This window comes from Perca flavescens, chromosome 15, assembly GCF_004354835.1.
Source record: "Perca flavescens isolate YP-PL-M2 chromosome 15, PFLA_1.0, whole genome shotgun sequence".
Lineage (NCBI taxonomy): Eukaryota > Metazoa > Chordata > Actinopteri > Perciformes > Percidae > Perca > Perca flavescens.
Window position 1 is genome coordinate 4,796,523 of NC_041345.1, and position 15,028 is coordinate 4,811,550.

The 15,028-nt window shown below is 42.5% G+C and overlaps 1 protein-coding gene across 1 annotated transcript; it reads left to right on the forward strand.

Annotated features, from left to right (window-relative positions):
• Positions 1-1,293: 1,293 nt before the first annotated feature.
• Positions 1,294-15,028, forward strand: pmm1 (phosphomannomutase 1). The gene is made up of 8 exons (XM_028599718.1): positions 1,294-1,669; positions 2,570-2,687; positions 4,374-4,450; positions 4,890-4,981; positions 5,214-5,313; positions 5,976-6,051; positions 12,345-12,460; positions 13,532-15,028. Exons 1-8 carry the CDS (start codon positions 1,586-1,588, stop codon positions 13,652-13,654), a joined length of 786 nt encoding a protein of 261 aa, XP_028455519.1. The 5' UTR covers positions 1,294-1,585; the 3' UTR covers positions 13,655-15,028.

A 15,028-nucleotide genomic window follows, 5' to 3' on the forward strand; every position in this document is an offset into this window, starting at 1 on the left:
CAGTGAAAGACTGCATGTGTGAACGGGGCTAAACACAAAAGGATGGAGAAACGCAAGAAATATTGTGACTGGTTTAATTAATTGGGTTTGTAAATTAATAATTATTACAAATAAATGCAATTTCAAAGCCTATTTTGCTAAATCTCTTTCATAAAGTCATATAACCCTAACCCTTTTGGATCTCATGTTTGTACTTTTTACTTTTATTTCCATTAAGATGTTGATGCATGTTTATTATAGATAGATAGATAGATAGATAGATAGATAGATAGATAGATAGATAGATAGATACATAGATACATAGATAGATAGATAGATAGATCCCGAGGGAAATTTTAGGCATCGAGTAGCTTAGACAACCATAACACAACAAAACACATACACACATATATCTCACATACATAAAAATCATTCACAGAAAATTAAAGAGTTATAAAAGGAGTTAAGGGTGCTAAGGTAGACTGTGTGCAATGGTGGTAGTGCAAAATATATATTATTATTATTATTAAATATTTACTATGACTATGAAAAGACAAGAATGTAAACCTAATAGAATTAGAATTGCTTGACAGAAAAGAAATAATGTACGTTAAGAACAATATACTGTATAACAGGGAATAAGTTATAAAAATATATATGTTATGACCAAAGTCCAGATTGTGTAGGAGGGCTAATACAGCCTATAAGACAGTCCGGTGTACAGCAGACAGAGATATAATGGTGGTAGGGGCTGAGAGAGACCAGAGACAGGATCATGCTGAAAAGTCCATTTCTCCCCTCCCCCTTTGCGTGGTATTTAAGAGTTGGATGTCCCTGGGGACAAAGGACCTCCTCAACCTGTTGAGACAGTGACAGAAGTCTCCCACTGAAAATGCTCCTCTGTTTAAAGCATAAAGAACGTGCTGTGTAGTGGGTGGCGGCCATTGTCCATGATCGCCAGCATCCTACTCATGGTCCGTTTCTCTGCAGTTGTTGAGTGACTCCAGCTCAATGCCAACAACAGAGGAAGCTTTCCTTACCTTATTCATTAGTATTCAGTCCCCTGCTGTAATATAGTTTCTCCTCATTGATAAATATTGCATTACTCTAACTTTACTCTAATAGAAACTGTTTATATCGCATGTGGTCAGTTTCTCTGCTCCATCCATCACTTCTACTTGTAGGTAAAAGGTCAGCTGGCTCTTGACTGGCATGTAAATCCAACTGCCCCGCCCACCTGTTGACGTCACGCCCGCCTGGCTTTGATTGGCTGCCGGGTGAGTTACAGTGTTGCGAAAGCACACGTACATCACGTCGTGTTTGTTGGTGCGAGCCGAACGGTTCCACTGAACCCGAGCTGAACCGAGCCGAGACAGCAGAATTGTAGACTGAAAGGTGAAGAAAAAGAAGAAGTAGCGGCTGTCAGCGTCTAACTAACTAAGTCTATTTTATTTATTTTGATATTTCAACTGACTGCTGAACACTCTTGATTCATTTCTGCCTGGCGTGAATGTGTATTTTTAGCTTACGTGTTTGTTTGCACGTGCGTGGACCTTGCAATCAAAAGTCCAATTTGTAAACAATAAGAACTGTAAGAGAAAAGGAAATGGAGAAATCAAGCGGCTTCTCGTCGGACCGAAACATCCTCTGCCTGTTTGACGTGGACGGTACTTTGACACCACCTCGAGAGGTGAGCTCACATTCTTCTAAAATCGATATTATATAGGTTATTACAAGCTTTCATAACTGCTTCTCTCCTTCTCCTCTGCCTTTGTAATTTGCCTCTGAATAATGTTGAGTGTGGGAGACTGTATGTGAGAGCACACTCTGTCCTCATATCCTTCTCCTTCATACACTGTTTTTACATTTCACCCTGCACAAACACCAGTGTTACCCATTAACCCCACACAGTGCTGCTGTGACATATGGAGGGACTGTGTGGTCATGTGTAGGTCTGGTGATATCTGTGTGACCTATTTAAGTTCTGCCTAAATACACATGGAAAATGCTCGGATACTGTCACCTCACATGGGCTTTAATTAGGGTTTTTTTTTTTAAATTAATATAATGTAAATTCTCTGGAGGAAAATTTAAATAAATGGTGTTCTTAAACAGGAGTTATTTATGTAAGGTTTAGGGGTGAAGTCATCTTTTTTATTATTCAGTCCAAGTTATTTTGTAATGATGTGTGCTTCTTTTTTTCTTCCTTTTGTCATTGGGTTTGAATGCTTGGGTTCATATAGGGTGAAGTGTGTGTGTGTGTGTGTGTGTGTGTGTGTGTGTGTGTGTGTGTGTGTGTGTGTGTGTGTGTGTGTCAGCGCCGAGCTATTACATAATGCGTCCTTGTGTGCAGCTCAGAGCTTTTCTTCCATATGTTGAAATAATCTGTGCCAAATTAAAGGCAAAGTCTGCAGTCATGGCCATTGTTCTCTGTTCTCTCTATGTAATTATGCTTTAATAACACAGTGCAACACACATATTTAGCTGGTAATGACGGTATTTACGTGTGTGTTAAGGCATGTGTATTTGTGTTTGAAAGGGAGTTTTATCAGAAAAACCCAAAGCGGTAACTTTTTCCTGTAATCTGCAGAAAATCGACCCACATTTGGACGAGTTTTTCCAGACTCTGCGGAGGAAAGTGAAGATCGGCATCGTGGGAGGGTCAGACTACTCCAAGATTGCTGAGCAGCTTGGGGAGGGGGATGATGGTGAGCAGACCTCTTTCTGTCTTAACCACAGACGGTTTATACACTGTGTGCTGTATCATTCCATCAGCTCGATGACACTGCATGACCTTAAACTTTTTTATTGTAACTTCTGCTAATTGGAAACCAGTCCACGGAGAGTAGAGCAGAGAGGGCGGTCCTTGGGAATAATGTGGGATTTAGGCCGATATGCAGCTAAATAGAGAGACACAAGTCACAGCATCCTTCTAACAGACCCACTGTAAAAGGACGAAACAAGACTATTAGTGTCACAAACCAGGAGGCTAGGCTAACAATTGTCTCATGAGGACTGTTGCATTTCAACTCCTCATGATTGTCTCACAGTAATATGTTTTCACAACAGCACTTTGGCAGCCACAGTTCAAGAAATTAGCATATTAAACTTAGTTGTCTGCACCATTTCTGACATCTGAGGCAACTGCAACTCCAGTGGTTCGTTTTAGTTGACTTAAAGGTGCACTGCCACATGTATTTCATGACTTTGTGGTAATGTCTGAAGTTCTACCATGGACTCTGTAACATTTTTTTGTGGAAAAAATACCTTGGTTACCTTGTTTCAAGCCATTCTAGCGTGGTATAGAAAGCTTGATTTCTGCCAGTTGTCATTAATATTCAACGAGCTAAGTTGCTTGACTCTGATTGGCTAACAGCCAGCCAATGAGAGCCTGGCTAGCAGCATCCTTTACCCAGCGCAACTGGGCGACCTCATGAATAGTAATGAGCTCAGGCAATAGCTTTTGTGATTGGTCTGATTTCTCTGCTTATTTCTGTTCAGTGGCTAGAGCTGACAGAGGAGGTAGCAGTTCATTTTCACATTCACAACATAACACAAACACATATGGACCTAACATATTTCAAAAAATGCAAGTAAAAACGGTTTTGTGTGGCAGGGTACCTTTTAATAAATTAATCTGGTCTGAAGATACTGGCACACTGGCCCTCACACTGCAGCGCCAACAACCTCGCAGATGAGTTAACACACAGCTGCATGGACAGGATGAAAACCTGTCTGTCAAATATTACGAGCCATGTGGTTTCAGAACCGTGCCAAGTGTGCTAAAGGGAAATCTTTTCATACTCTATGATGCACACATTTGGATGTTGTTGTAGCTGGATAATGTGGTGACCTGTACTCTAAAATGACACTCCAAATGGGTTGAAACCGTAATGATAAGCTGTTCATGTTGATTTTGAAGTTATTGATGGTAAACATGTTTCACCCTGTTTAAACTCATTAATCACTTAACAGTTAATTCCAATAACATGTTTTATTACATGTTTAACCCAGTTAGAAAAATTATTTGTCACACACAATCCATCAGTAGTTATATTATAAGCTTCTACAAGCCTTCACACATTATTTTGGAGGTGACTGCTATGTTATAGGTAAAGTGATAAAAGCAAGTTTTTAATCAGGCAGAGTTGCAGACCTTTCCTGCACGGTGTTGTTTGTAGAGCACCCAAAGGCCAAAGTGAGTGGAAAGGTCAAACAGATTAAACTTGGCTTTTCTAGGTAGTGTTACATATACTGTAATCTGCTACAAGGTAAATATAGCAGGCTGTGCTATTCTTCTGTATTCAGACCGTAATGGAAGAGCAACTGTTAATTTGGTTGAGTGTGTAGGTTTGTCACATTGAGCCACATTCCTCCTGTATCCTCTCTTGCAGTGATAAACAAGTTTGACTACGTATTTGCTGAGAACGGGACAGTGCAATATAAAGATGGGAAACTCCTCTCAAAGCATGTAAGTGAACATTCAGAGTCCCACCTTTCATGTTGGATGATATGCAACATATGATCCGTTTTGTCAAAAATACACAGTATTACTAAATACATGCTTCACGCGTTTACATTTTATGTGATGAAAAGTGTGCTTACCTCCAAAGAAATAAGACTAATTAAATAATGTATTAGCCCAAAATTGGTTATGTTTTGTAGACAAAGACTGGAGAGTCAAAAGTGAAAAAAGCATTTCATTTTAGACCACATTAAGGAAACCTTTCTCTACAAATCACATCTAAAGGGGGTCTTGAAAAGGTAGTTAAATACCGACCTCTTTCCTTCTATCTTGACAAACCGTATTGATGCACAGGGGGAACATGTATTTAATAAATTGAATTTGTTTCATTCTCAACAGTCCATCATGTTTATTATTTTTATGAAGTGCATTTTCATCCCTTCAGGCCATTCAGAACCAGATCGGGGAGGAGCTGCTGCAGGACCTGATCAACTTCTGTCTCAGCTACATGGGGCTCATCAAGCTGCCGAAGAAAAGGTGAGACAAGACAGTCAGGCCACACACCTCTGACATGCCTTCCCGGTATACCTGGTATCTCTTTATTCATCAGCACTGACCTGTTGAAACAGAAAACACATCCCATTGGGATCTCTGTGTAGGAATTAAGATAAAACCTGATTGTTAACAATGTCTTTTTCTTCACATTCTACTACTACTACTAGTTGTTGTGTTATGTTAATGTTAATGGTGCGTCCATTTCTGCCTTCAGGGGAACATTCATTGAGTTCAGGAATGGCATGCTCAACATTTCCCCCGTTGGTCGGAGCTGCACGCTGGAGGAGCGAATCGAATTCTCTGAAATCGACAAGGTAAAATACTTTAGTCATTAGTACATTAAAAGTGACCAAAGTGTATAGGTAAAATATTGCACTCACTCACCATTGGCTGTATGTAACGTTCAAGCTTATTCCTCTGTTGTACATGTAGCCTGTCGGTCTGTATGGGAGCACTGGCCCTTTTTTGCCCAAATTGCAATGAAATTAAAACGTTATTAAAATGCACCGTAGCCAAATTCAGCAACTAAGCTAAACAAACTATACATTGTAACACAGACACTGAGAGTCACAGCCTGCCTCTCTGATTCATGAAATGTCAATTAAGCCGACAGAGGGAGGCCAAACAATGTTGAGCTGTCAGGACAGCTTAACAGGCCGTCCATTGATGGTTCACAGAGCCGGGCGATATGGAGAACGCAGATAGCAGCAGAGGAGGAGAGGTTTGACCCCTCAGCTACCCGCTAACATTTATGCAGCTGGATCCTCTGCTAAGTTCATACATGAAATAATGTATACTAAGATAATATGAAACAACATGATCTGAACGTTACAAATTGCACATATTTAACTCCATGGGGAACAGAGAAGATAATAGTTACAGATACCGAGGGTAGCCAGAGTGTTAAATGAATGTACACGTCTTGTGTGCAGTAACAAGGTTGGTTAGTCTGACTGCCTTGTCACTTTCTCCACAGAGAGAGAAGATCAGGGAGAAATTTGTTGCTGCCCTGAAGGAGAAGTTTGCTGGAAAGGGACTACGGTTCACTAAAGGTGAGAGTGTCAAAAGCTGAAAGTCCACTGGGAGAAAGACTTGCTCAAGCGTACAAGCATGTGCACAAAAGAATGTGTAATATTTTACCTAGTGGCATTAAATCTGACTGCTCTCAAGGTGTAAATTATATTCAGGAAATGGGACATGACGGATGAGCCTTCTTCTAATCTGCATGAGGTATTTACACAGTAGGGCCATGAATGTACGTGGGGGGGAAGAGGCATTGTGTATTTGTTTGTTAGAAAGAGAGTGATAGACAGTGACACTTTATTGGCAGATTAATAAAGGAGTCTGTTTTCTCTCAGTAGAGATAAATCTGTCACTGGTTCAGGGCTGAATCGATTGTTACACAGCCTGGGAAAATCTCCAATGAATTCCCCCAAGCGAGGTACATGGATTTAAAATTTGGGATAAAGGGTTGTATAGACCCAAACACAATGTTTGTTTACAAAAACTTAGGGGTAAAAAAAGTCCTCACCCCGTACACACAATTAAACAACGCTGAACATATGGAGACAGGGAACAGCCTGATGTACTCTCATTTACCACAGAGTCATAACATGTTTCCTGTCACAGTCAGAGTCCTGCACACACTAACGGTTCTTTTCCATTACATGGTACCTGCTCGACTCGCCTTGACTCTACTCGCCTTTTTTGGTTTTCCATTACGAAAAAAAAGTCCCTGGTACCTGCTAATAGGTACTTTTTTTAGTACCTGCTCAGTCGAGGTTCCAAGCGAGCTGAGGCAAGCCGAGAAGTTGACGTGAAACCCTGCAGGCTGCTGATTGGTCGGAAAGAAGCGTCACTGATCACTGCATTGCTAGCGAGAGACGGCATTTTTAAATAGTTTAGCCAGCGGTGTTTTTTTGCTGCCGGAGGCTCCACGCAGAGCTTTCTCCGTAGCATACAAGTGGCCTGATGGTTATACTGGTGCGCTGGTGTGTGCATGTGTGATGTGTGTGTGTCGAGTCGCCGTGTGTGTGTGTGTGGGGAGCTAGTGAGCGAGGGAGAAGTGAGAGAGTGACGGCGATTATCTCCGCAGCGAGTAGCGACTCTAGAGTCATATATATGTGACCACGGTGGGAAATCTGGAGCAGTAAACGCTAACTATCTCTTTGATATCATGTTGTTTACGGAGACGGAGAACCAGGAAATGAGTCGGGGATATGCGGGGATATGTCAATGGGAAAAGCAAGCTACTAAGCCACGCCCACGGCAGTCGCTAAAATCTGCAATGGAAAACGGACGCACAGCGAGTCGAGGCGAGTAGAGTCGAGGCGAGTCGAGCAGGTACCATGTAATGGAAAAACGCCATAAAGGACCTCAGCCTCCTCTGCAGGTGGAGACGGCTTTGGCCCTTTTGTACAGGACGTCTGTGTTTTTGGACCAGTCCAGTGTATTGTTGAGGTGAACACCCAGATTTGTATGTCTTCACCATCTCGATGTTGACACCTCGGATGTTCACCGGTGTAGTACCAGGCAGCCTCCGGCGAAAGTCAACCACCATCTTCTTTGTCTTGCTGGCGTTGATGTGAAGGTGGTTTGACTCACACCAGTTGACAAAGTCCCCGATGACCTCCCAGTATTCCTGATCATTCTCCTCTGATACCCTCCCCAACAATGGCAGTATCATCAGAGAACTGCTGCATGTGACAGCTGCTTGTGTTGTGCCTGAGGTCCGCTGTGTACACGGTGAAGATAAACGGAGAAGCACTGTACCCTGTGGTGCTCCTGTTCTGCTCAGCACCACATCAGACACACAGTCCTGGAGCCTCACATACTGTGGTCTGTCAGTGAGGTAACTGATGATCCATGCAGACAGGTGGGGGTCAACTCCAGTTCCCAATACCTTCCCCCAGAGCAGTGATGACTGAATTGTATTTAAAGCACTGGAGAAATCAAAAAACATGACCCTTCCACTGCTCCCAGTGTTCTCCAGATGTGACATTATAGATAGATAATGACATCCTCCACCCCTATGCCTGGTTGGTAAGCAAACTGTAGGGGGTCCAGTTTTGAGCTCACCAGGGTTCTCAGGTGTTGCAATACAATCTTCTCCAAGGTCTTCATCAGGTGAGAAGTTAAGTCCACCAGTCTGAAGTGGTTGGGCTCCCTGGGATGCACATTTTTAGGAACTCGGACCACACACAAAGTCTTCCACAGGACTGGAACTCGCTCCCGGCTCAGGTTGAAGATGTGCAGGATGAGCTGACTGAGCTGATCTGCCCACTCTTTAAGCAGGCTGGAGCAGATTCCATCTGGGCCCGGGGCCTTCCTTGCCTTGATCTTTTTTTAGTCCCTTCTTCACCTGATTGACTGTCAGAGAGAGACTGCTAGAGGGAGGTGTAGGTGCTCCCTGGAGAGAAGGATGGGGGGAGGGGTGTGAAACAGCCATGAATGAAGAATCCAAAGCAGTGGACAGGTGTGAAGTGGGGAATGCTGATGTCTCAGAAGCCCTGGGGGATGAGGTGGTCCACAGTAAAGCCCTGGGGGATGAGGTGGTCCACCGTGGCCAGAGAGGAAAAGATTGAGTCACTGACAGGTCCGAAGTCTGGTTGGAGGGGGTAGAATCAAATCTATTGAAAAAAAAGACTTAATTAATTTGCCCTGTCACCAAAAACAAAGCCCATACCACTGTCTTTGTTTTGACCAGAGATGGTTTTCAGTCCCCTCCAGACCTCTCTTGTGTTGTTTTGGTGAAGGCGAAGCTCCAACTTCTTCCTGTAGCTGTCTTTTCCTTTCCTTATCTCCCATCTGAGCTGTTTTTGAACCCTCCTCAGCTCTTCTTTGTCCCCAGATTTTAAAAAAAAAAAAAAAAAAAAGAAAAGTCTTTTCTTGTCATTCAGCAGGGCTTTGAGCTCAGGAGTCACCCAAGGTTTGTTGTTGGAGAAACACAACATGGTGTTCTCCACACAGAAATGAATATAATCCGTAACACAGTGAGTGAGACTGTCCGTGTCCTCCCCAGTTCCCAGTCCGTGGTCTCAAAACAATCTCTCAGTGCTTCACTGGCCTCCACAGACCATTTCCTCACATACCTTGTGGTGGGGGGTTGTTTACTCACCAGAGGTGTGTAAGCAGGCAGGAGATGGACCAGGTTGTGATCTGAGCTGCCCAGCGGGGGGAGGGGTGAAGAGATGTATGTATCTTTAATGTTTGCATACAGCAGATCCAGTGTTTTATTGTCCCTTGTGTGGCATTTAACAAACTGGGTGAAGTTGGGGAGCGTTGAGGACAGGGGAGCTTGATTGAAATCTCCGGAGATGAGGAAGAAAGACTGTGGGTGTGATGTCTGCAGCTGTGACACAACTGTGTGAAGGAGCTCACATGCAGCTGAAGCATCGGCCGAAGGAGGGATGTAGACAGTTAACGCAATGATGTGCAAAAGCTCCCTTAGGATGTAATGTATGTCTTTAGTGCAGCACTGCTCCTTAACACTGATGTGCCCGGGGTTACACCATCTGTTGTTCACAAAAATCGCCATTCCCCCACCCTTCCTCTTACCGCACTGCTTTGCTCTCCTGTCCACTCTCACAAGTTGAAACCAGCGAGTACTGAGTTCATTCAGCCATGTCTCCGTGAAGCACATGATGCTAGACTCCCGGTATTCCCTTTGCAGCCTGGTTAGCGCCGTTAGCTCTTCCATCTTATTCAGGAGAGATCTTACGTTCCCCATAATAACAGACAGAATGCACGGTTCGTACCGTCTTTTCCTCTCTCGGCGTTTCCAAAAACTCCGGAAAGTCCGAATGCCTCTTAAGAAACCCAGACCCCTGCAAACCTCATATTGTATTTAACCTTTTAAATCACCCTCACATGTCTCCTGAGTGGAGGAAAGGGGTTCAGAACACCGGATGACAGTGTTTCATGAGCATTTGACTTGTCTTGTAAGTCATTTCAATCATATTATATTCATAGTAGCCTTGAAAACTGTGACAGCCACTTGAATTTAAAATACAGTTCTGAGGATTTTAAAACAAAGCTCAGATCGGTTTAGTATCATGGGTCTTGCAGGCTTTTTGTTTGGACATCATTAAATCTAGTATGGTTTTAACACTCATGCTTCCTGAATAAGCAACAGCGTCTCTGTTTGTATTCTTGCAGCGTGTTCTTTCAGGATCCTTCTGATTACACCAGTGTAGTTTAATGACAAACCAGTTTTGCAGCATATCTGTCTGTCTTTTGTCTCTTATCCATGTTTTTAAAAAAAAACCATGAAGGACATTGTTCTGGACATTGGAACCCTTAGTTAACTATTTACACACGTACACTGTTCCTTCTCTCTCTGTGGCAACACTGCAGCAGTTAGGTGAATTGGGTAATTGATGTTTGCCTACGTGCTCTGCGAGGTGTGTGAGCTTCTGCTGGGCTGTTCACAGTTCAGACAAACAAAGGAGACAGACGGGCTTGTTTTTCCTCCGGTACTTTTCCCAGTTAAGATCCCTTGCATGTTATATCGTGCCTACTGTCTGAGTTCAACATATGTCTATTATGTTACCCAACGTTTATTACCACAGTGTTGTCATTTACATCGTACACACACAGGTTGCTGAGTTGGAAAACAATTGTGTGTTTTTGCCACATCAGTGCCATTTGCAGATGTTGACTCTGACATTGAGGAAGCAGGCCGATGGGTCCGGAGGATGTTCAGTTTGAGATTAATTTGTTTGCCTTCCTCAGTGCTTCTACACAACTGGCCCGATGCTGCTCTGCAATAGGTGTTCTATAAACCTGATCCTATCCCAGTACAGAATGGAAGGGACACTCTGTGTTTTCAATCAATCAAGCTGATCTGTCAAATGTCCACATGCCACATGAATGTTCACAATCAAAGAGGAGGAGGTGTATTTAAAGAGAAGCAAACCCTTTGAGACGTCTGTGTTTATATACAAGCCCTTTCCTGTGTCTGTATCAGGAGTCTTGAATATTAATATTCTCTAAATTACTCATTCCCACATAGCGGTAATTAAAGTTGTATAAGAGTCCTGTCTATATATATTCTCTGGAGCTTTATGTGCATTTTTGTGTAGGATTAACCAAAATGCTGAGCAGACCTTAGCTTGTGTAATTAATTTAGGTTGATTTACGGCGATCAGGGTCTAGCAGAAGAGTGGAAAAGGATTACATGCACATGTATGCACTGTCAGCAACTTAGCAGCCGTGCTTTGTCTTTGCTCAGGGATGGAAGAAGCAGGCTGGGGGATGGGCTGTTAAAGAGTTGGTTGAAGCTCTGAAGTGTTTACAGCCGGGGAGGGGGGGTGGTTGAAGGTGTTTGGGATGGAGGCGTGTGGAGGGTGTGTGAGTGAAACAGCCCTCTGATTGGCCGGATGCTCGTTAGCTGTTGCCTTTGTTATTGACTCTTTAACCTCTTCAGCTGTGACAAGGAAGTGAAAAGAATTGAATGGCACGGGGAGGGGGGACAGAGTGCTGCAGGGAACTTTGGAGGAGACTTTTTGGCTAAATCTCACAGTTTGAAGGTCACTTAGATCATTTGACACAGCTGAGCAACAATAAAGCGTTTTCTGTTCCTTTTTAAAATAAAAAAACAGCCTGGGATGAAAAGTAAACTAAGAGTTGGACTGTGCGAAAAACATTTTCTAAAACCCACATTGCAATCATGATGGTTTCTGTGAGATGCCGGCTGTCTCTGGATTCCTTGAGTATAGAAAATGCTGGACATTGTTTAAACACACATGGGCTGTGTGTTCATGCGTGAAACATCCTTGTTCCTGAATGCAGTGTCTCTCTGCCAACAAGTTCTCTAAAAAACAAGTCAGTCCCTGCTGAATAAAGGGCTCCAAAAGCCTCCATAAGTCACAGCCTCTGCTCAGAGTGTAAACAACGTTTGGTATGCAGAGCTGGAGGTGGTGAGTGTAAACACAGGTGGAAGAATACGAACGGGAAAGTATTCACTAGCATATTTAATTTATATATTGAATTTAATTTCCCTGAGGGGATCAATAAGGACCAAAGTATGGTGGTGGACTGGTAGCTGGAGAGGTGCCAGTTCACCTCTTGGGCACTGCCAATGCTCTTGAGCAAGGCACCAAATCCCCAACTGCTCGGGGCGCCTGTCCATCCACAGCTGTAGCCCCCTCACGCTCACATCTCTCCATTAGTGCATGTACAGGTACTGAGCATCTGTGTGTAATTCAGGCCTGTGTTTAATGTGTGTAATAACAACAGAGTGAAAACATTATGATTTACTTTATTATTATAAAGTATTCTGATGATGATGATTGATTAAGCCCATGATGATAACCATGTCCTGTTTGTTATCATCTTTGTTTAGGCGGTCTCATCAGCTTTGACGTTTTTCCGGAGGGCTGGGACAAGAGACTGTGTTTAGAGCTGCTGGACAGCGAAGGCCTAGACGCCATCTACTTCTTTGGCAACGAGACCTCTGATGTAAGTTCATCTTGGGAAATGTTTACAGGAAGGCTGGATGCAGTGAAGTGGATACAGATAGTTGTGTTCTTTATACACTACATGGACGGAAGTTTGTGGAAACCCAAACATTACACACATATGTGAGTGTTGAATATCTCATTCCAAACCATTGGCCATTAATCTGCTGCGATAACAGCCTCCACTCTTCTGGGAACGCTTTCCACAAAGATTTAGGAAGCTGGCTGCTGGCTGCGGGGATTTGCACCCTTTTAGCCACAAGAGCATTAGCTCAGCCACTCATGTTGGGTGACAAAGATCTGGCTCGCAGTCTGCGTTCTAGGGCTGTGCTCGATTGAAGAAATTCTTAGTCGACTAACACTCGTTCAATTGTATCGACTAATCGATTAGTTGATTTAATCGACAGATCTGTAAATCTGAGTTTCTCCACAAAGAGTCACGCAAAAGCACCACTTTAATTCTTGTGTTAACCATAGATGTGCTCGTACGTTTCTTGGAAAGAAGTCATTCAGCATGAAAAAAGCATCAAACACGAGTAATGGACTAAAGAAATCTAAGTTGACTAAGACCAAAACGACCGATTAGTTGACTAATCGACTTAGAGGGAGCAGCCCTACTGCATTCCAGTTCATCCTAGTTTTAAGTCAAGGCTCTGTGCTGGACGGTCACGTTCTACCGCACCAAACTCAAAAAACGTGGGCATCATCGTGTTGACACAAAAAACAAAGGCATTACTAAAACATGTTGCCACAATGTTGGAACCACACTGCTGTTTACAATATCAACAGCATTCAGATTTCTCTTCATTTTAACTAAGGGATCTTGCAATTTCAAGATTCCATTGTTTTCTGATTATTACAAAGCCCACTAAAAAATATCCATAAGATTAGCTGAGTCAGTGCTACGTGGTGTAAAGTAAACCACATGATAGCTTTAATGTGTTCACTTCAGATAGAACTGTGTCCAGGCTCAGAGGTTAAAGTTCAAATGTCATGAGTGTGAAAATTAGGAGAGCTTCGGCCTGAAAAAATTGTGCTGCGTTTTTTTAATTTTGATAATTGCCTTTCGTAGGGAGGAAATGACTATGAAATTTTCAACGACCCACGGACCATCGGTTTCACGGTCTACTCTCCAGAGGACACGGCCAGGTTCTGTCGGGAGCTTTTCTTCAACGCTCCGCCACACGAGCCCTGAGGTCCTGGAATGCCCCCGCCCCCCCGATCCCTTTACAGAGAAAGGCCTCTGACGTCCCGCCTGTGGCTCTCTGCTGGTACGATAACAAGCAACTCCAACCCAGGCTATTTACGAACTGCTGAAAGATACCACTACTGATTTTCTCCATAATATTAATATGATTACCCTGAATACACAGAAAAAGTTGCAGGGTGATTTGACTAAATGTGTACAATATATCCTGCTGGGATTTTTTTTATTTGTTACTTTAAAGGGACAGAAACTGAGGAAGTGTTACACGTTGATGTATGTGAAAGTTCTAAGTACTGTGCCAAATGTGCTTTGACGGCAGTGTCTCAACACTGCGATGTGTAGCATGTAACATTAACCAAAAAGCTTAGAGAGATTCTGAAACATCAGTGTTGGAAGTTATCACTTCAGATTATTACAGTATAGAATTACGTTTTGCACTAATGTTGGCATAATTTCATACCAATTGTTGGTATCTTATTGTTGAGCAGAAAAGAGAGAGAGAGTGGTTTTAAAAGAGCTGATTTTTATTTTGGTGAGTCCATATTGAAAATGAGATATGAATGAAGCAGTAAAGAAGATGTGGGTCTTGCATCCTCTACAGTTGAGGAGATATGAATCATTCCAGTTTTTTTATTGTCTCTGCAGCTGGATGTGTTTTTTTATCAAATGTGTGTTTTAACCTCACAAAGCTGGTGGAAATGGAAGACGCTTGCTTGCATTGCTTGTTTAGCATCTCTAGGTTCTTTAGATGCATTAAAGTAAAAATTATTTATCAGTTTCGATTTAAAACTGAGCATTACTGACTCAATGAATTCATCTTAACCACAGAATTAAGCTACTGTGACAAAGTCAACTCCGCAAAGTTTTTTTAGTCAATATGAAAGCTTTTTATGTAAAATATTTTTACGAGCTAGACCATGGCCTGCACGCTGGGTCACTATATGTATTGAAGCTTATTGATTGGTTCTGTTGCTATCTCTCTTTAGATTCTTGCCGTTTTCAACAGCTTCTTAAGGGGTTAAATATCATTTTAAAATGTAAACACTGACACTTTGATTTTGCCCATAACACCCATTAACCCATGATTGGTTAATGTTCTGTCCTGTTATGGTTCAGAAAAATAATGCCTCCTTCTGGGATCATTATTGTAAATATGAGGCTTTTGATAAATCGGATTCATCAGCTGCAGTTCTGTGTCCGACTGTAAACACTCCTTCAACCTCAAAGACTAAAAGGATCATGTAGACGAGACTTCTATGCACAGCAGAAAATGAGCTTTTAATGTGTCACTGATGCTAACCGGTTAAGAGATTCATCTTGTTCTTTTTCAGTCATATATGGATACAATTCATTGTAATAAAA

Coding starts and splice junctions, on each gene's coding strand:
- pmm1 (XM_028599718.1), top strand. CDS start 1,586: ATGGAGAAATCAAGCGGCTTCTCGTCGGACCGAAACATCCTCTGCCTG. Junction 1,670..2,569: donor CTTTGACACCACCTCGAGAG/GTGAGCTCACAT, acceptor TGTAATCTGCAG/AAAATCGACCCACATTTGGA. Junction 5,314..5,975: donor AATTCTCTGAAATCGACAAG/GTAAAATACTTT, acceptor CTTTCTCCACAG/AGAGAGAAGATCAGGGAGAA.